Genomic DNA, 22222 nt, shown 5'->3' on the forward strand with positions numbered 1-22222 from the left:
TCTTTCCTTATTTATTCAGACGCCGGGGATTCCGGTCGATTTTGACGATTTATCGAAGGTCGTGATTCGCAGACACGCCAGAAACGCAGATCCAGCTCGGCACATCGCTGAAGCCTAATACTATACGCGAGGGCACGGACGTCTACTTCGACTGTCTCATACAAGCAGAGCCGTCGGTGTACAAGGTGGAATGGCGGCATCAGGTGAGCGAGAACACGATTTTATAGTGAATTCGGTTGAACACACTAGTGCATATTAAAGCCAATGTACATTGACTTCTGGGTGTAAAAGTGAAATACAGTATTTGAATTATAAAATATAGATTTTACCAACAACACAATAAAATTTATTGAGTATTTCACGATTTAATCCATTTCTATATTTGTATCAAACACATCTTTACCTCAATTTGTGTACAATGGTCTTTATATGCATCAATCGCACTGAGTGCGTCCAATCAAATTTGCTATTACTCAGGCAGAAGCTATAAATGTTGTTTTGGTTTCCGAGTACTTGATACTTTGGAGTATCTCCTTACTTTGGAAGACAAGCAATGGCAATATAAACAGAGATAAATAAATGCATGCAAAAGTGGACAAGATAATCAATAGAGAGATTTCATTTAGTAGCATAGTTTGATGTATACAGATACTCAATAATGTATTAAATTATTACGAATCTTAATTATTTCAAAATGAAACGTGAGATAGAAAACATTCAGAAAATCACTGACTGTTAAAATGATAAAAACAAGTTGATTTAAACATTCTTCAAGAAATAAATTTACCAGAGAAATCAAAGACGCAAAACTTGAAATTACAATAATTTATTCAGCAAGATTTATTTAAAAGTTTAATCCTTAATGAATCAACTTTACGTTAACCAATTAGCGTACGTACAGCATCTATGCGCGAAGTAGAATTTATCATAATTATACCGAGGTTTCTCGGTACATAGAAAAATATTTCCCAGAGAAGATTCTCTGAAAAAAAATCAGGATATATTTGTGAATCATTTTCCGGAGATGTAATCTCCGCAAATATTCTCTCACTCCACCTTGCTGCGAATTATCATTAATCTATCTCGAAAATGCGTAACAACGTTCGTCGCCAGTAATTCGTCCGTATCTCTCGCTCTCAGAAAGTTCTAAAACCCGAGTGTCGTAAACAGATTGGTCTCTCGCCAACTAACAAGCTCGATTATGCCTGTATTCGCTCGTGCGCCACGCAAAAGCATCGACTTACGTTGAAACCGAATATAAACTTCGACGCTCGAAGTATCAAACTTTTATAATAACTTCCCGCCACCCCTGTCACGATGATCACTCTTATCTTCTTATTCTCGTCTTTGATGAACGAGAGGTTGTATCACCACGGTTTATTCATGTTCGTGTATGCGTATCATATACACATACAGAAAATAATTCTCGCCCCTAAACGCAGCCCGTTTAATGTAATGGCGAGAGACCAATTATTATGCTTCTTTCAGAGCAAGGCACTTCATCACAACATCACGCAGGGCATCATAATCAGCAACCAGAGTTTAGTGCTGCAGGGAGTTGATCGTAAAAGCGCTGGCAATTACACGTGCGTGGGATACAATACTGAGGGTGACGGCGAGAGCTCGCCTTTTTATCTCAACGTGATGTGTACGTATTCTTACATTTACAGCGTTAACAATAGAATACTGAATAGGACAGACGTTTTACAACAGCGAAGGAGAATTTATTCGTGTTCATCGGAACGTATAAATTAAATTAGAAATTTTGTTTTAAGTCTGATTCATTATTTAGTACAAAGTGATAAACAGAAGCATGAAAGTCAAATTGAATTTAAATACTAAATGTTTATATGATGATTGTCAGTAATACAAATAACAGACGTTTTCACTTTACAGTTGTGTGTTTACAACTTTGTACTTAATCTTCATATTTTTTATATGATTATTTATTATTTAATATCTTTTTTAACTGTATCGTAATGCTTTTGTAGTTAATACAAAGTAAAAAAATAGATCAAAAATATTTCAGTACACAGAATGATTCATTTTAATCTTAATAGGCAAATATTTTGAAAATATTTGCTCAAAAAACATGCCAAACAAATATAATGAAGCATGTGGACATTAATATTTTACCAATTTTAATCTATTATTCGGATTATTACAATCCTAAGTACATAACTAAATCCTCTTGATGTAGCTAAGTAATAATTCGAGTTATTTATCATATTTCAACGTATACTGAAATATGGTTGTTAATGCTTATCGATTTTATTCGGATTATTACAGTACTAAATACTATACTGAATCTTCTCGATGCAGCTACATTCATAATTCGGATTATTTATCGCACTAAGAATGCGAATGATAACGAAACGATGGTACGAAGATTCTCAACGGAAACGTGTTCGATCGGCTTCAGTTAATAATGGATTATAATGAGTAAAGATTCGATACTCGCGTAAATTCCCGCTGTGAAATTTTAATTTCTGGCTTATATACGTATATCTATACGTCCCTCGCGAATTGCGTGTACAATATTATCAGGATACCCAGCTGTTTATTCGTTTGCGTGCAGATTATCGGATGCGATATCGAAATATTTTGCAATAGTTTTGTTAATCAATATTTGAATTTATTTGAAAGCTTCGAGTCAGATGGGTATACGAAACGCAAAGCGTATTATTGTGAAGCTCGCATATATTTAATATAGAAATTCCCAGTTAAAAATTACAATAAGCGCATTATTAACACTTTATCCAGCAAGCTGTAAAAGAAGATAATAAAAGGATAAAGCTGATTTGGAGAATGTCTAATTTGATTAATAATAAAATTACTTAATACTGAAAATTAAACTGTCTGACCAATTATTTAAAAAAGTAATATTGAAGTGGATTTTGAGGTGAATTTTTAAATCCTGATTTTACTTTAGCTCTGTTATTATTATTGCGGAATTATTTAGCATTGGAATTAAAATATGCAAATTAAACTTTATTCATTTAAATAGATGACAGAAAGACTTCTCACGTCTAAAAAATTATAGAAATACTTTAAAAATATAATTTGTGACTGAATTATCAGGATAATAAAAATTTTTTAATTTCGAAATGATATTTTTAATAAGAAAAGTTAAGCCATTTCTTAAGAAATCTTTCTAATAGTGTAAACTAAAATAACAATAATATCTCGATAATTGTGCATCCTATTTATTAATCGAATAGTTTACCTTATTAGCTCTTTGCAAGAAACTTAAAATAGATCGCGAAGTATCGGTAAATCATTCCCAGCGAATTTAACGATAGCATAAGAAATTCACGAGCCTTACAAGATATCCTTCGTATCTTTTGCGCCCCAATTATTTATCGGTGACGTTCGACGTTCGTTCCCGCAGTCGCCCCTACGTGCAAGCCGAACCAGACGAAGGTCCATGGCGTAGCGAAACAGGAGAAGGCGAATATATCCTGTCAAGTGGATGCAAATCCGCCGGAAGTGCAATTCAAGTGGACCTTCAATAACTCCGCCGAGAGTATCGACGTTGCGGCCGGCCATATCGCGCGAGCTGGCACATCTTCCATCGTCTCATACACACCAATGACGGAATTAGATTATGGCACGTTACTCTGCTGGGCCAGCAATCACATCGGGCAACAACAAGTGCCCTGTGTATATCACATTATACCGGCGGGTAAGGGATCTCTGCATTCACATCATATTTCGTGAAAACGCGAAGCGACGTATCTGCCGATACGCAGCGTGAATTTTCGATTTAGACCAGAAGATTGATCACCACGACGAGTTTGCGTGAGATGTGGCGTAACAAAATTATGCAAACTACAAACAATTTTTTTTATTAAATCGATAGGTAATATTTCTCGTACTAATTCAATCCAATCCTTCTTTAATTTATGATTGTCTCCCCTTGGCGAGAGCGAAAATGAATAGATAGGAAATGGAAAGAAATTCCTTTTTTAGAAAAAAGAATATGATAGGAACCGGTGGATGATAATTTTAAAATCTTTTCTCTATATTTTGCATATTAAAAATTTATACTTGTACAAAATGAATTTCTATCCTATGCTTAATTAGCCTACAAAATTTCGTAAATTAGTGAAACTAACAATAAAGTTAATAGCTTTAATCCTTCGGGATTTAAATCTTTCGGGAATTGTAACTGTTATGCTAATTTAGAATTTGGATTTTATTCCTGGTTTCTAAAGTCTCACATTTGCGTAATTGAATAATTAATTCGAATCTTAGTATAAAATTGGAAAGACGCAGTTTTTTTTTGTGTATGAGTTTTAATAAAATCATCCAATTATGAGAAACTTCGAAGGCTTCGAGTTATAATTAGTTCCAATTAGTATTGTTATAATAGCGACATGAATCAGATAACGTGATAATGAAGTCGCGAATTATCTCTGAATATCAAAAGTCTTTGAAATGTATATAAAATTTAAGGAATATTAATACATTGTATGTTTCTCTCTCTCTCTCTCTCTCTCTCTCTCTCTCTCTCTCTCTCTTTGCATTCACATGATAGCAGAAAAGATATCTGTTTCTTTCAATTATCAAACAAATCATTACAATAAATGAACTTGATACTGTTGTTTTTTATATTCCAATTCGACTTAAAAAAATCTAATGTAAGCCCAATGGATCCATCCGTGGCATTGGCTACCCCGTTATTCTCATATCGGCATTTCCGCCGCGTATCGATTCTCGAGTTACCAATTAATTGCGATTCGCGGATCCTACTATCGAATTGCGTTACAAAGAAAACGCGTGTACGCGTATACAAGGATAAGCGTATTCCGGATATAGAGGAAAACAGCTCTCGTACCGCGCACCGTAAAAAAAAAACGAATCCAATGGTGGGCGAGTAAAAAGGGGACACCGCGAGAGACGGTAGCAGGTGTCTGATGCGCGCTATGATTTTTCAGCAACCATAAACGTGAAAACAACTCGGGCATATTCCCGCTTATTTCCTTTTCTTTATTCCCCCTTTCTTTTTCTTGTCCCTTCACGACGTAATATGCCGTTATCATTTCGTTCGCGCCCTTTTAACCGGCTTTTACGAGCCGCGAAATGTACCGTCGCGTCGGCTCTAATGCCTTTACGGAAAAAAAGCCAGACAACCGTATATCTTTACAGCCGACTCGGTTACAAGTGGCTTGTATGCACCAGCGCATCGTGCGCTGGATTTACAGGGCAACTATCACGCCCTGATTCGCGAATCTACCGCACGCGAAACGATGTTACACAACGCTACCCCCTCTGCGCCGTGTTCTGTATGAAACTATACATCATTTCGGCACGAGAAAAGAACGCATTGAAAGTTGGAGTAAACTGCAGAAACTGCTGACGCTGAAGAGTTACCGCTGTACTTATGTAATTAGTTTCGCTTAAAATTCAGCGCACTTTAATATAGCGTAAAAAGTAGAAATAAACAAACTTTGAGAAACTACGGGGAAGTTATTATTACGCAATTTTTTTTTTACGTTCGTACTTTGTTTTTCATTCATATTTTTTATTTGTAATTTTCCGATTCCGAATATATCTATATGGGGGCTTTAGAGCTGCACGATTTGGGAGAGAAAAAGTTATCCCATTTTTCTAAACTATAGAAAAATGTAGCTTTTATATTGAACATTAACTATTTTTAATAGAAGGCGACAAGCCAATTTTTTGCGAAATATATATAAAATTGAAAGGTGAATGGAAAAAATTGTCTTACATTTTTTATTTAATCTAAACGCAAAATTGTTAACAATCGAAAAAGGTTTTTCCTGTTGTTGCCATTCCAAATGAAAATATTTTAATATTACGTCGTTAATTCATTTATTTCTACAATTTGTTTGGCCAATGCCAAATGGAGACAAGCAAATATAATATTTTAATCTGAACCTGTCAAAGCTTCGAACAATATTGTTTTAACAGTTATTTAAAACATTGAAAGAGATTCCGATAGTTATTTCCTAAAAAAATTGATATATACAGCGTCGATCTCATCAATATTTTAAATTTTTATCACTACGTATAATTTGATTTTGTAGCTTTTTAATTTCGATAATCGTTTTTCACCATTCTATTTTCTCTCTTGTTATCCGTCTTACTTAATAATGCCGACGCGCAAAATTTCATCGATTATCAAAAGGGTGCACTTGGAGAAAATCTAAAAGAAAAAATTACCCCGCGATATTATCGTGGTTTTGTGGCTATTACGAGCTATTACGAGCGCGTGAATAGTCTCTCGTGCACGCGGCGCATTTTAAAACGCAGGCGAACCTTATCCGTGACAGGTCGACCAGACATGGTTCACAATTGCACGACCTCGAACACGTCGACCAACTCGTTTTCCGTGCGGTGCACGGAGGGCTTCAACGGCGGCCTGCCGCAATCCTTTCTGCTGGAGGTGCGCGAGAGCAACAGCCAGGAGTTGCGTGCCAATCTGACGTCGCCGGTGCCGCGCTTCAGCGTCACTCACTTGGAGTCCGGCGCCCTTTATCAGGCCTGCATTTATGCCTACAACGACAAGGGTCGTAGCGAGGCAATGGTGGTGCAGGCCGGTACTTTGAGGCTACCGGAAAAACAACTGACGTCCGAGTCAGGTGAGAAAATTCCCCTATTTTTTTTTCTGGAAACCGAGACCGGTAATCACGCTATTTTCATATGATATTCTCACGCTAAGAATCGAATTACTTGAAGTATTTAACGAGAAATATGCGCATACAAATGTATTATGGATATTAATGGAATTAAATTATGGAATTAAAAAGATATGTTCCGATACGTGTAGTCTTGTATATTAAAGTAAATTGATACTCGTTCAATATTTCAAAAATTCCTGTTATACTCGCTGTGTAACGTTAACAACTCCGAAGTTTTCGATATCTTTTGAACAAGCTCCGATACTCGATTTGCTTGAAAGTTGCGAGAAAGTATTGACTCAAGAGTCTTCGCATCATAGTGTATATATGGTTTTCAAATCTTTTTGCTCGCACCACAAAATTTTCTTTATCGTAAAAAGTCACGCGACTGTATCGTATTTTTGAAAAAAGAAATTACTATTATACAATTCGAAACAAAGTCCCTGTCAAATAAAATTATAAATTGATTTTGATAACAAATAAAATTATCAATTGATTTTAAAATTACAATTAATCGACGAGAGATATCGTTCTATAATATTATATACTGAGAAAAAAGTGTTTGATCTTTGTGACTATACTTGCATGGTAAAATAATTATAGTTAGGAGCTCCATTTTTATGGTTATTACTGCTATAATGTTAGTAATAATAGCCTTAGTTCTCTTAAATATGCAAAACTACTATAAATTAGATAATTTCAAATATTAATATAATAAAATATTAAAGTATAAATGTGGTAAATAAAATAAACGTTTTTATTTAGTAAATACAATCGCAATTATAGGGAATACAACTATTTTCTTAAATTCAGTTACCATTTGTATGTAGAAATAATCATTAAAATCCTCAAATTTTGTATGCGGCGCGCGCGGTTGTTGTTGTAGCGTGTTTTTCTTTTTATGACGCGGTATTCATGCGCGTCCGATGTTATACGACATATATTAATCCCAAAAGGCTACAGAGATTTAGATAATTACGGAAAAATTCACGTCGATGAGGCAATGCGAGCGAAAAGCTGCCAATTGGCCGAATTGATGAAAAGCTATCGACTCAATATTAATTCGTCGGGCGAGCCCTGTAAAAAGCTCCCGGCGTTTTTATGACCCGACGCGAAAAATCGGGTCAGGAATTGGCGATTTAATACTATCGGACAATTTTCCCGTTGTTTGCCTGATGCGATTGTTATCGTAATTTTTAATTCGTCCACTACCGATGTCCGGATCATGCTTTATGTATATCTCTATTAAAATAAAATGCGGCCGGCTGTATTTAGGGCATTACTCGTTGCATTTCGGGATGTGCAAACAAGCCAAACGTGATACCTATGCCAGATACTTTTTGTATTTTTATGAAAGCCGTGTCTGTTGCGTTATTAACATTTTGTGTAGCATGTTATTATTGTATCGTGTAATTCGTTAAAAATCCGATTCGTTTAAATTTTAAAAAGTGCTTAAAAGTGTTTTTATTAACATGTAGTATACACGATTGTGTTATTCATGTCCTGTATATTTTTTTTCTTCGAAAAACGAAGCATCAATAATTAATTATAACGTTTGTATACAATTTTTTAAAATACACAACCTTACAAATATTTTCTAAAGGTGTTAAAGTATATGTGAGAATTAATTAATAATTTTTGTATATTTGTTAAAATGATGAAAATTAATCTAGACACGAATGATCCATTGTAAAAGGACTGGAAAATCATCGTATGTACTAAGGATTAAAGAGAATGTCATTTGTGTTTGAAGTGCATGCAACTAAAAGCTGTTTAAAATAATTACATGATAATATCATATCGATTTTGTGTTCGATATCGATTACTTTTCATTCTCAATTCTTCGATTGTGGGCATTGCAGAACGACCGAGGCAGCACGACAACCTGACACCGATGCTGAGCGTGACGATCGGCGTTGTGATGGCCCTCATTATCGTCGCGGTTATAGTGATGGTCGTTTTACGGATTCAGCACACGCACGTAGAGGAGCAGAACAAGTCGCAGATGGAGGATCACGCGAAGCAGACGAAGGCCGTTCCCATACAGAGGGAACTACGATTCCGAGAGGGATGCAGTTTGCTCGCGGACGAGAAGCATCCCAGCAGCCCGTTCAGAAAGTTGGAAACTAGCGGCGATCTCAGCGAAAGCGACGAGAAGAATCCTGACATTATTCCACAGCAGATTACTGGTTCGTATCTTCGCAATTTCTGTATTAATTCTAAAATTGGTAAAACTACAAAAATGTGTTAAAAATCACATTACAACGAAAAACTTGAAAGAAAAAATTAACAAAAATCGAAAATATATATATCTTTATCTTTTTAAATATAATTTTTCTTAGAAAAACAAATTACAAATCTATATATATAGTAAATTAAAGAGTATGCAATTTATATAAAATAATTTAAAATTATAAAATATCTCATTGACGGAATCAGAAATTTGGCCACAAGCGAAATTTTTTAAAAATCAAATGTGAAACAATATAATGGTATAAATAATTATATTAATTAATAATATTAAATTATTATTTAAATTATTTTAATTATTATATAATTGTAATATCAGAATTATGATTAAGCATTTCAAAAATATTAAAAATATATAAATATAATGTATAAATATTTTTGAAAACCTGAAGTTTTCATTTTTTTAAATATTTATAGCATAGCCTCCATGTCCTCCCTGTGGATTTGCCAGTGAAGCATTTCAAAGCACACTTTCTTCAAGATTGAAAGAAAATCTCGCCAATAGTGCGCTTCCATTCATTTTACGTGGTTATTTCGGAAATTTTCTCATTCGTGTTTATACGGTCGTAAAACTCCGTGGCGAAATTTGGTGGTTGTAAAATTGTCGTGAAATTTTTGCGCAGGTGATGAGCCGTCGGAATACTTAAGGAAGAGACGTCTGGTATCAACGATCGAAACGTCACCATCAAGAAGCCTTCTGGAGCACTCAACGGTGACTTCCATCAGCGGACACAGCAGTTACGTCGGATATTGCACGATCCGCAACGGCATGCCACTGCACGAGTTCTCCAACTTGTCGACGAAGCACAAAAGCGTGAGTTCCATTAAAGATTTGATAATGTGAATGTCGTACAAATATTTCGTATAAATATTTAACGAAATAACAAAGTAGCTTACATCGATAACAATTGAGTATCGTACAATTAAAAGGATGATTGCACGATTCAGGATTAGATTAAACAATAAATGACATTTCCAATCGATACGTAAAAACATAATTAAATAAGAAACTGCCTTAATTGGATCTTAGCTGGATCTTAGTGCTTAATAATATTTCGGTATGAAAAATTTATGAATATCCTGTTCTATAAACTGTATATCGATTTAATTTTCTTGAAATGCAATCTTAAAACACATATCATAAATTAAATTTACAAGCAATTTGATGATACTAAACGTTTTTAAAAATACTATAAAAAATTTAATTTGTGATATTATCCTAGTTTAAGATCCTAATTTATCATCATGTTTCAACACCATATATGATCGAAAGTGTTACGTTTCAACACTATAAATGAAATTATCGCGCAGTTTATAAATATTTATATAAATTCACAACGAAATATTAGCATTATATAAGACCGGCTCAGATCGAATTAAACATTTCCTATTTAGTTAAATATAATTAAATTGAATATCCATGAGATACAATGATAATGTCTTGCGATTCTCTCTTAAACAACTACATATATAACTTCATATGACCGTATATCAATAGTCCATAGATGTATCTTCGAAAATCTAGCTATAATGAAAATCATGAATGACACGTTTCAGTTTCAGCCGATGGTGGGCGACGTCTATGAGAGCGGTATGTGCACCCTGCCCAGGCAACATTGGCCCAGCCAAAGCGTTCAATCGATGTCGATGACAATGAGTCCTCCGATATTGTACGCCGGTCTGGGCGTCGTCACCAGGACCTGTCCGAGCGGCACGCTGCCGACGAAGGACTGTGAGACACGAGTGCCCGGCCAGTGTTGTCCAGCAATCCAGACGCAGAAGGATGCGACGATAGGCACGCCGGTGGTAATGGCCAAGAGGGAGAGCTCTGTGTGACCCTACACCCACCACGGGGCCTGCACCTGCAGCGTGAGCGAGTTGCTGTGAATCACGCCATTGTCAATCGCGAGATAGCCGCCGATCCTGGATGACACGAGCGTCCCAGGAAACGTTTGGGAGATGTCTACAGGTCACGCGAAGATTGGAACGTCTTTTAGGAATGAAACTTCAATTTAAATTCCAAAAGACGTTTGGACAATCGTTATTTAGATCTGAAAATTGAGATGTCTCCTTTGAACGATTTGTAGAGGGATGTTTCCTTTTACCAAACTGGAATGTTCCTCCGACATCGCTTGTGTCGTCCGGAACGCTTTGGGCGTGCGAGCCGGTTTGAGTTCGACGGATTTATGTTTTCACTCCATGACAAACGTCACTATTTGCGTCTCTCTGTTGAATCAAGTGCCCTTTTTACACTGAAAAACGACGAACATCCCGACCGGCTGATCTGCCGGCTTCTCTCATCTCGCGTGCGTAGCCTCGTGATCGAGCCCCGGTGGAACCAAGACGGGCACCTCATATGGTAGAGAGTGAATTTACGAAAATATGCGTGTGCGCGAGCTCACTAGCTTGCCGCACATACTCCTGTACATACCTCGAGACACGGAAGATATTTTGTACGAGTCGCGTATATTAATGATTTATTCCCACTTTTACTATGAACACAACACTGTACAATTTGTCTAGTCGATGTAAGTATAAATATGTATATGCGTTAAAGTCGTCGGGGAGGCGTCAGACCAGAATAACGTACACTGAGGGGGATGATCATCACCGTCGCGTCACGCCGCACGTGCGACATAATTATTTATAACGTTGACAATGCGTAAATGCGAAATAGCGGAACTCTCGCGGGTACGGGAGAGAGAACGGGGGGAGGCGAAGTTGTCAGAGACATATCGTTTGTATCTCCATCCGCGGGAATCGAGTACGAGACGAGGTGTACGAAGAGCAGCGGAGTAATGAGACGAAAGACGAAGAAAGAAGAAAGAATGATGAAGAAGAAAAAAATAAAAGAATCCCTGTCGCGCTTTCGTCTCAGTCTGCAGAATTCTGGATTTCATCGTAATATTAAGTATCTCTTGTACAATGTATAAAGTAACGACTTCCTTCGAAGTAAATGTACCGAGTATGATGAACGTTGTTTTTTCAAAGTCTTGAATCTTACTCTATATAGAGAGATGCCCCCAATTAAAAAAAAAGTGTGGTACAGTAATCGCGATAGCACTTCTAACTTACTGCCTGTTTCGACGCTTGTGACTCTCGTTGGTAACTTCATTTGACAGAGGTTTCCCGACCTCTCTGTATCATATAGCTTTAAAATGAAAAAAAAAAGAAAAGAGAAACGAAGGTTCGTCGAAAGGCGCCTCGTCATATCCTCCGTACGATACAGGGATAATCTCATCGTTGATTAGAGCGGCCCTCTGGCTAATCCGGGTTGCTAACTCGCGAAAAGTAAGGCGAAAATTGACCATGTAGCCTTTCCCTTGATATCGAGCAGTCGATTACTGATGCATTTCAGCTATATTATTACGTGAGACGCGCGTCAGAAGTCTCTCCTTTTCGCGCGAAGTGATAATAATACCCCGTATTTTGCTTCGATCTGTACAGATTGATTTTTCGCGTATAGGATTTACGCTCCATGCCAGCGACGATCCTTCTGCGACTGCAAGGACTCACGTGAGAGTCAAAATGCCCTTCATACAGCGTGAGAAGAAGAGAGAGATATCTTTCGATGTTCACGTATTATATCTAAATAAGATCGTCGTGTATCTAATCGTTCTAGAATTTGATAACATAATCGTAATTAATCCGATGATAAATGATCGCAAATTTTTTCTGACGTTACAGCGCGTTTTACGCTCTCTGAAGCAGCGATATCGATCTAGTTTAGGAAACTAGAACTGGAACACGAGATGAAACTCTTTCAAACGTGTTTCGAGAGCGCGAAAGTTACTTAACTTTTTTCATCGCATTGTTCCTTTTACATTTTAATTATTAAGCATTAAATGGTTTTCCATTTCTCTATAAGCGAGTTTTATCTTCGAACGGAGTCACGATTTCTGTCTCTTTTGATACGGCAATGTCACCAAAAGCCAAAAGTTTCGTTGAAGCAGCACGGTATTTGTCTACCAGATCGGAACTTCGCGCAAATTGACTATAAAGGGAATGTAGGTTGTGACTGTTTGCAGTCGCGTCGTCGTTGCAGTCTGTTATACGTGCTTGCAAATGAATATGCAGAGGAGACGGTCCTCACACACGGACGAAGCATCCGCGTTTCCGTTCGCCGTGGGAAACGACAGGTGATTATCCGGGGATACTTAGCGAATTATTCGATGTGTAAGGAATGTAGAAAACGGCGAAGTCGAAGATTTTATGAGCCGTAAGAAAGCTGTCACGAGAATTTCTAGGGCGAACACGTTGTTTTCTCGATCGCTTAGATATTACGTTAACGCGTCGCTCCCGTGAAGATCTATTAACATTAAAAAAAAAAATGAGATGAATCGTTGATTATTATTATTACTGCCATTAATGGAATTGATGTCGGAACATTGTGAGTGTATGTTGTCGAAGAGAATTTTTAGTAATCGTTGATACGCAATTGATACGCGCGTTCCTCCACCTCCTCCCCCCTCCCCTTGTTATAACTTTTGCACACACATAGAGATTGTAGCCGTATACAATATAAAAGAACATTGCAACAAAGAGATTCTGCGATCCGACGACGGGGAAATGTCACAGGAACGAAAAAATGTACAATAAAACCTGGATCCAAACTGCCAAAGTTTTCTATGCTTCGTTCGTACGTTTATGATATTACTTATATACACCCGCTATACTACGAGAAAAGGTGTGAACTTTTTAATAAATAATAAATAGATTTTTTTCTAACGAAAAGACACGATTGTCTGAGAAAATATATTTATTAATTCCATTTTATCAACACGTTAAATCCAAGGGAACATCAAGAGTAAAAAGAAAAAGAAAGAAGATAAATCATCATTTTTCCGCATCTTGCTTGCGACAGTTGGTTTCCAGGGCACATTTCTACTTTTCGCTGTTCCGGTGATCCGGAACCTTTCGGCCATCGAACGCGTCGCGAGGCATAATATCGCAAGGCGGTGGCCAGACATTATTATCTGCAAAACGATTAAACGATATTTGTCAGCCAGCACACACTGGAAGATTTAACGTGAGTGTCGATGTTCAATCGCGCATGAATCGTGCAGTTAATCCTCAGTGAAAACATGATATCGACGTCGGTCGCACTCGTTTCAGTGTAACTTAAGTATCGATCGAAAAACGAGACATGTCAAGGGGATGTTGTTTTTTTGTTAATTTTTTTTAAAGGTAAGAGTGCATTGCTACACTGTTCCGTATGCGTCACTGCCTGTATATCGTAATAATAATGAGATCGGATCTGACCAGCCGCCGCTTGCGCGAGACAACATTGAAGTTTGTATATGTACTTAGTTTAGGACTATCTCCGACATACACAACACACACACACACACACATACACACATACACACGAGTCTCATGTACCCCAGAACGTTTTTTTGATATTGTAAATATTCTGAAATAAATAATCGTTTTTATTCACGCGACTCGCATGATTATTGTGTTTCTCAGCGGCAATCTTCGCGCGAATCAACGATGATTTAATCAGTTTTTTACCAACGTTATAAAACCCATTTGTTTCTTTGTTAAATTCACAGATATAAAATACGCAAATCTATCGAAAACAGATTTTGCAGTGTCTGTTATAAAATTCAATGATAGAATGCCAGCAAAAATATAATAAAATATAATAGTAGATTGATTGATAGAAATCATGTAATATATATTTATAATTTTAGAATATATCATTTATCATTTCAGTTATTGTTCAGTTATTGTTATTCTTAATTTATTATTATTCCATTTCATTACATGTTCTGTTTAAATGATTACGAAATAACAGATTCTGCTAGAATTTCTACTGGCAATCTGTCGTAAGATTATGTCGGCACTACTGGCAGAATACGAGATAAAATCGATGTCAATCCAGTGCAATAATCTTCTGGAATCTACTGGCATACAACTAACATTTTACTTACTCGGTGTACGTCAGTACGTGTAATTCTTACCGTCCCAGAATGCACTCGGCGACGCATCAGAATACATTTGCAAATACTCCTCGACGGTTTTGAGCACGGGCGAATTCACGTTCAAGAGAAACTCGAGAACTGTGCTCTCGGGGAGATACCAGGCCGCTTTGTCTCCCAAGTTCCGTAGCACGTCTTGAGCGTCGATCGACTGTAAAATCGAATAAAACTAGCGTCACGGGATAAAATGGAGGAAATTCTTAGCTTTATATATTTAGTATCTCGGATTCAAAATCCTTCTTTCCTCCCCTTCCCCAATAATTCTTTGAAGCCTCATCAAACCTCTATTCGACATCCACACAGAGTGTTGGACGCTTTATATCTCCCTTAGATCTCTGTAAAATTGCGAACCTTTTCGTGAACCGCGTTTGCAATATACTCGCATAACGTGTACACCTTTATTAGACAGTTTGAGACTTGCTTTAGAATGTCGTCCAATGTATGAGCTTCTAACGTCCCTATTAAAGTCGGCGGTATCATGTAGACGTGGCACCATCCTGAGAAGAATCTCTGCAAGTGCAATATATGTATGCGCAATCTTTTTTTTATGTATATCCACATGCACCACATATCAGGCCACCGACTTGATGAACGTGATGATACGAAGGCAAAGGAATTGCTTTTCCGAATTTGCATTCATCGTCGTCTAAGGCGTACATAAGCTCGTAGTGCTTATAAATGATATCTTCCCACGCCTGTAGAGAATAAATCTCTGCCTTATTTCCATTTTTTTTCTTAAAAAAGTAACGACTAGATGGATCATAAATGAGAATAGCAATCATCAAAGAAAAATTTTACGATTTGAAGATTTGCAAAATTTAAATAAGCAATAACTTACTTTAATATTTTCTTCTTTTATGATGTAACGTTATATAATATGGAGATAAAAATATTGAAATACCTCTAACACGTGAATGTAACATGATGGGTAAACAAGAAATAGTCCTGTAATGGACATGTTATTGTAATCCATGCATAAATCTCGTATAATATTTTCCATTCTCTACGAAATATAAATTATTTAAAAAATATACTTTTCAATCGCGTGACATGCGTGATTATAATTTGAATTAGTACTGTTCGTAAATATAAAAATATTGTCTCTGTATAACAGAAACACAAATTCTTTAACGTTTACTTGTTATCTTCGTTGAGTGTTGCTGTTAACCCCCTATAGTACAAAGTTGCACAAAAGTTGCAGCAACACTCCCAAACGACAAAAAGTATCTAAAATCAAGTCAAAAGACGTTTTTTGCGTATAAAAGACTTAAAGACGTCTTATATCATAATTTTAGACTTTGTGTTGTTTGGGCTGCTGCAACATTGTATGTTGCAGCAATATTGCAGAGATTTTGTAACAATATTGCTGCAAATTCTGAGCTGTATGGGTAACGTAATGTCGCTAATTATATTTGCTATAATTTCTCAAAATATAGTTCATTTCCAGAAATTATTGCAGTCATAATTATACAAAACTCTAAGAAACTCTAAGAACAACATATACAATTTACGCTGGCACCTACCTTTCGTAAAACTTCATGAGTTCCGCGATATTTCCCGATGTAAACGACTCGCGTAATGTAAGTTTTCTAAAAAGAGAATGATGTATTCAAGAATGAACTATATAAACTTTACGAACTTAGTATTATTTCTGTTTAACTTTAATATTACAAATATTTTATAAACATTTTTATACGCGAAAATTTTATGTCACCGTTTCAATACTATTTTGATTAAAAATTATTAATTGTAAATACATATTAAACAATCAAATAGTACAACTTACGTAACCAATGGCGCGAAGATTATATTGTATTACGTCTAAAACGCTTTTTCGCACTGGTTCGGTTAATGACGCCATTGGAAGTTTCTCAACATATTTTTTCTTACTAGCCATTAATGCGTGTTATGTTCTGCTGTTAACTTCGTAAATTCGTCTTTCACATAGAAGCAGAAATTCTGCGTATATTTTTAATATGACAACGTAATGGCGGTGATGGTGAAAAGAGCGATCTGAACATTCAAAGAATTCCTTTTCAACGAGAATGCTTACTTTGAAGCTATCTTCATTACTGCAAGTTTTCTATACACAGTGAATAAAATGGCAAATACACATCAGTATCGTAAATACTTGAATAGATACATAAATCTGCGTCCAAAATTGAGCTGTTCTCCAGCTTGTGGATAAATAAAAACGGATAAAAGGTAAAAATAAAAAAGATAAATTAGTAAAATACTTTCGGATGAAGGACAATCGATATATACATATATCAAATAAAATGGCCAAATAATTTTTTGAAATCAGATCTCTAAAAATATATTTATCAGAGAAATTTCTACACGTAATAATAGGTTGCTTTCGCAAATCAGAGATCCATGAAATTTAATTATATAGAATTAAAATTTAAATCTAAATATGTAGTATCAAAGGATCACTATGAAAAACTAATTGTGACAAGATTATGCAATAAACGATTTTGCATTTTAATTTCACACGAAAGTATATTAGTTTACGCGTTATCACAATCGAGTTAAAATCAATCATTATTTATATTATCGCGCTTATTCTAAACATTATCTACTAAATCACATTGCTAAATTGCGAATAATTCTAATTATTTTTTTGGTATAATCGGCAACAACGGCGGTGTCGGTTCGCTAGGATTACCTAGCCATACGGATTTACTAAAGCGTCCCTTTATAACGGGCGCTTGCCACTTGTTACTGCACACGACGGTAGCCGTCGGTTTCTCCGCCGTGACCGTGGCTATGCTTACAGTCCTGAAATAGTAATAAAGATTATTTAAGAGTATATGAGTGAAAAAATCACATACTAATAATGCGAAGTAAGTCCCTAGTTTAACGAAATGGAATAAAACTATTTACAGAACATCACGAAACGAGGTAATAAAACAAGAATGTTTTCATTGCACGCATATTCCTTAGGAAAGAAATAACTACTGTGGTGAAGAATGTTTACACGGAACTTTAGTAGAATAAGAGAGGAGAAAATGAAAAGGTATTCGTAATGCACAAACAGCATTTATTAATGAAAAACGTGTTACAAATCTTTTTAAGCGCCGTTTATTTTTTAATAGTAAATTTACGAAAAAATAATTTCTCCAAATTTGAGTACGTATTAAGGGTTATTCCCCGGAGCTTACTATAACAATACATACTGATTCTATTCATATCCTCCACCCATATCCTCACAAATTGTTTGTACACTTTATATCAGAGCCTCCCAATTCGCGCACCGTAGGCACGAAATTTCGTGTACTCTGCTTTATATTATGTATAAATTACTTTACGTGATTTTGCAACATTTTAAAATTTTAATAAACAATGTGATGAGATAATTGAGATGAATTTGTCATAAAAAGAGTAATTCTAATAAAACATAAAAATTATAAAGCTGCAAGATGGTATAACAGTAGCAATGTAATATTTATCACATTGTAAATGTATGATTGTTTCAGAGAACAAACCCAACGTTAAAGATGCGATTATAATAATAAATTATATAAACACAAAATAAAACAATAAAGATGGAGAACATAGGTGAATCACAATTTTCATGATAACGATTGTACACTTTTATGTTTTCTATCTGGTAAAAACTAGTGCGTAAATAAACACAAAATAATTCACGATTGTCTATTCTATAAATTGATTAGGTCCTCTAATGCCAAGGTACTTGACTTGGATGACTGATGGTACCCAGTTTGTAGTACCTGGTGGTAGATGGCATCTGTTGAGCTGGTGTAGACGAACTCGGCGGAGTCGCTACGATGGGAGTTTCAGCACCCTGAGCTGGAACGCCATCTCCTTTGAGAACAGAGATGCATTTCCAATGGTTAATGAAATTGTCCTTCCACAATCGGACGCAACCATCGTCGCCGGAACTTGCTAAAATAGTTCCCATACAGTTCCAGCTAACACGCCAGACGGTGCAGTAATGATCATCGAACTGTGCGACTACATTCGTTTCAAAATGCGACACACCGGTTTGTGTACTCTCACTGAAAAAACCAAATAATGTACATTTATTTTCTAGCTTACCTATTATTTTTTTTTATGCAATCTTGAACAATTTTACTTACTCTGTCGGCTTTAAAGTGACTATCCGTACATCCTTTGTAGCTATAGCTAATGTGTGGAAATTTCTGCCTAGATTAGGAGCAAACGCAATATCGTAAACAGCATCCGTAATACTCGACAATGTCTCGGCCTTCACCCAACGCCTACTATTCTCAGAATATTCGTAAATAAAGATTTTTGCTCCAAGTGTAGGATTTGGATCGTCGCTACCGACTGCTATCATAGGTGAATGTAGTCTAAAGTATATTTTTACCAAATATTAATACAAGCACATTAAAATATTGGATTTTATCTTATACATTAGATCTTATTATTACATAATACATTATTATTGTGTAATAAATTATATTCTTTATATCAGTAACATAAATTTAAAAAAATTAAAAGGAGATAAGAGTACACTTACCTGGAGAGAGATGGATTCCAAGTAAGACAACTACACGAAAGTTTACAGTTGATGTCATGCTGTAATGTCCACTGGCTCAAATTCATGATATCTGGTGCTTCATATATCCGAATGAATCCATCTGCGCTACAAGTAGCCAGAAGAAGGCCTAAAGTCTTTGGTGCGAACCTTACATCTGTGACCGAAGTACGTGAATCAACTAAATTTGTTCTTTTAATCCAATGTTTGCTGCCACGAGCTTCTGGCCCAGAACCTTCGCCAACTGTCAAGAAAAAGAAAAGATGTAGAGAACAGTAGAATATAACGTCAAGAGAAATATGGAAGAATAAAACAAAATCCATCACACCAATTTCTTCCCAAACAGCAGCGGTGCGATCAAATGAACACGTAGCAAGAACCTGACCAAATTCTGGGTGTGCCCAAGTGACTTTCCATACCGATCCACTGTGGGCCTTCCAAGAAGCAGTAAGATGCCAGTTTCCATGTTCGTCTTCATCCCAAACCTGTAATATTTCATTATACCTATAATATTTCATAAATAAATATATATATTAACAGAAATTTTTAAAAAAATTAATTATGAATTATATATTTAATATCTATATTTAGCAATAATGAAGTATGTAAAGCATACTAGGAAGAAACTGAATCGTATGTCTACAGGTCTGTTTTTTATAGTTCAACTAGTTCACTTTTTGAAATTAAAATGGAATAGGTATAAACAAGTAAAATGTCTATATAAGCCTTTACAATATTGATGCTTAAATTCGTTATTCATAACACGATAGATACATAATTTATAATCAGTTGATATGTGTAAACAAAGTCAAAGTAAACCCAAACATTGTGAGTCGTGTCTACCGTGTTATGAATATATAATTTAAACACACTTCAACATCCATAGATGCTCACATAAGCGTTTTGCTTGTATCAGATGCATTCTTCAAATCGACAAATATTACTATTTTATTTAAATTCAATTTCAAATAAGTTTGATATTTGATGAAAGTGAGAAAGAAAGTTCTATAGTGCAGTCTAATGCAGGAGAATAAAAACAGACCTTATCCATTCGTTTACTCTACCTTTACAAATTGGTCACTGGAGCACGTCGCCATTCGTTCCCCATAGTAATCGTAGGCGATATCGTGTATGAGATCTTTGTGCTCCGCATTGATGCTGTGCGCCTCGTACATCGCGAAGGAAATAAATATCAGTGATATACACTCGCGTGAGAGATTGTTTACTAAACGCGCCACACGTTGAAGGTTATAATACAGCGTGCTTCGTATCGATACTGTCGACGTCTGTCGGCACCAACAGAATTATGGGTGCTCGAATTTGCTCGAATCCACTCGAATCTACGCAAGATATGTGGATGGCAGCGCTCTCTATACCGTTTCAAACTTCCTTTAAATATCAACATTCACAAAGTTCAATTTAATTAAAATTATGCTGAGATTTAATTGCCAATCATGCAATATAAAATATTAATAAATTGAAGAATAATTAAAGAATCATAAATTAAAGAATTTAATAAAAATATTATATTTCGTTCTCTCCTCCTCTATCCTGCAAGGAAACTATAATATAAAACAGATATAAAATTAATAAAAAAATAAAAAAATATTTTTACTTTATAACATAAATTATTTTATATATATTAAAATTCTATTTCATATATTATCACTAGGATGTCCCATAAGAAGTTGCTGAAACTTTCTATAAATGCAAGTAGCAAATAAGAAAAATAAAATATCTCTCTCTCTCTTCTTTTATTTCGCAGTTTTATTTACATAATAAAGTAAAAGTGATCGGAAATATTTTTATTATTTATTAATAAATGTTTATAAGACTGGAAATCTTATAATATATATACATATATACTATATATATAGATATATATCGGGAATTTAAATAAAATATTTTATGATCATTAAGATTGACTGCAATGTTCGGCATTTTTATAAACATTTATTAAATGATAAATTTAATTAAATTTATTAAATGATAGAAATAATTAAATATCAGCAAAAAAATTATTAAAATATAACAAAAAATTCTCAACTTTTATAAGCGAACAGATATACTTCTTTCTTCATTTAACAAGAGATTAAATATCGGCAAATTATTGTTCTTGTATTAATTAATTATGTTAAACGTTACGTTACAAGATCCTTTAGAACAACTAGCGTTACAGCGCAAAAGTCGTGTGTAAGGCCGAAGACGGTTTCGGATAACACTTTGACCCGTTCGTATGGTGTCCGTTATCCGAGACCAACTCGCTCTCGTGCAATTGCAGCTGCAAATGTATTCCTTGGCCACCCCGGCTGATCGTCATGAATGCGATCAGGTGTATCGATAATGACCGGATATTTTCACGAATCTCGCTCCAGTAACAGCACCGACCGAACTGTCATTATCACATAGCTAGGGTTGAATATCAGGTGATCCTCATACAGGTAATGACCGATTATTATATTTATATTATATTTATTCTTTATAATGCGTATATAAAAAAAGAAATATACAATCTCTGAATCGAATTCGCTATTTTTCTATAACATTTTTGTGCTTCATAGACATTAAGGTCCGATTTCACAATAAAAATTATTTTAGTATTATTTCCTGTTAACACCATTCTGTATTATTGCAAACGTTTATTTTATTTTCGTTTGATTGATTGGTGCGGCTTTAATTTTTATTTCTACAAGCTTAAAATATACAAAATTAATAAAAAACCATATTAATTGCATTTTATATAATAAATTTTTTAATGCTTATTTCATTTGCTTGATATTGTTTTGTTAGATTTAAAATATTACATGAAATGCCTT

At 35.3% G+C, this 22222-nt stretch overlaps 3 protein-coding genes across 3 annotated transcripts in view; 1 reads left to right on the plus strand and 2 right to left on the minus strand.

Moving 5' to 3' along the window:
• Nucleotides 1-11935, plus strand: part of LOC108721269 (neural cell adhesion molecule 2) — a 227413-nt gene extending 215478 nt beyond the window's left edge. The window contains exons 8-15 of the mRNA XM_018445736.1: nucleotides 73-203; nucleotides 1489-1648; nucleotides 3392-3685; nucleotides 6300-6608; nucleotides 8510-8836; nucleotides 9521-9711; nucleotides 10455-10866; nucleotides 10985-11935. Of these exons, the coding sequence (XP_018301238.1) occupies nucleotides 73-203; nucleotides 1489-1648; nucleotides 3392-3685; nucleotides 6300-6608; nucleotides 8510-8836; nucleotides 9521-9711; nucleotides 10455-10733 (1691 nt within the window). The 3' untranslated portion in view covers nucleotides 10734-10866; nucleotides 10985-11935. The remainder of the gene's footprint in view (nucleotides 1-72; nucleotides 204-1488; nucleotides 1649-3391; nucleotides 3686-6299; nucleotides 6609-8509; nucleotides 8837-9520; nucleotides 9712-10454; nucleotides 10867-10984) is intronic.
• Nucleotides 11936-13688: 1753 nt separating this feature from the next.
• Nucleotides 13689-16958, minus strand: LOC108721225 (uncharacterized). The gene is made up of 7 exons (XM_018445641.1): nucleotides 16668-16958; nucleotides 16405-16470; nucleotides 15783-15884; nucleotides 15466-15576; nucleotides 15233-15391; nucleotides 14864-15032; nucleotides 13689-13873 (listed from the first exon to the last, which is right to left on the minus strand). The coding sequence occupies exons 1-7, from the start codon at nucleotides 16776-16778 to the stop codon at nucleotides 13782-13784; spliced, it is 810 nt and encodes a 269-aa protein (XP_018301143.1). The 5' UTR covers nucleotides 16779-16958; the 3' UTR covers nucleotides 13689-13781.
• A 457-nt stretch (nucleotides 16959-17415) lies between these two features.
• Nucleotides 17416-20715, minus strand: Nup44A (nuclear pore complex protein Nup44A). Its single transcript, XM_018445627.1, has 6 exons — nucleotides 20471-20715; nucleotides 19735-19891; nucleotides 19389-19650; nucleotides 18985-19218; nucleotides 18616-18903; nucleotides 17416-17662 (listed from the first exon to the last, which is right to left on the minus strand). Exons 1-6 carry the CDS (start codon nucleotides 20579-20581, stop codon nucleotides 17497-17499), a joined length of 1218 nt encoding a protein of 405 aa, XP_018301129.1. The 5' UTR covers nucleotides 20582-20715; the 3' UTR covers nucleotides 17416-17496.
• Nucleotides 20716-22222: the final 1507 nt, after the last annotated feature.

The sequence above is a fragment of the Mycetomoellerius zeteki genome, unplaced genomic scaffold, assembly GCF_001594055.1.
Source record: "Mycetomoellerius zeteki isolate Tzet28-1 unplaced genomic scaffold, Tzet1.0 scaffold164, whole genome shotgun sequence".
NCBI lineage: Eukaryota > Metazoa > Arthropoda > Insecta > Hymenoptera > Formicidae > Mycetomoellerius > Mycetomoellerius zeteki.

Coding starts and splice junctions, on each gene's coding strand:
- Nup44A (XM_018445627.1), bottom strand. CDS start 20,581: ATGTACGAGGCGCACAGCATCAATGCGGAGCACAAAGATCTCATACAC. Junction 19,892..20,470: donor CCAGTGACCAATTTGTAAAG/GTAGAGTAAACG, acceptor GAAATATTACAG/GTTTGGGATGAAGACGAACA. Junction 17,663..18,615: donor CAGATGCCATCTACCACCAG/GTACTACAAACT, acceptor TTACTATTTCAG/GACTGTAAGCATAGCCACGG.
- LOC108721225 (XM_018445641.1), bottom strand. CDS start 16,778: ATGGCTAGTAAGAAAAAATATGTTGAGAAACTTCCAATGGCGTCATTA. Junction 15,392..15,465: donor CGTATCATCACGTTCATCAA/GTCGGTGGCCTG, acceptor TTGCACTTGCAG/AGATTCTTCTCAGGATGGTG. Junction 15,033..15,232: donor CAAACGCGGTTCACGAAAAG/GTTCGCAATTTT, acceptor TCGATTTTACAG/TCGATCGACGCTCAAGACGT.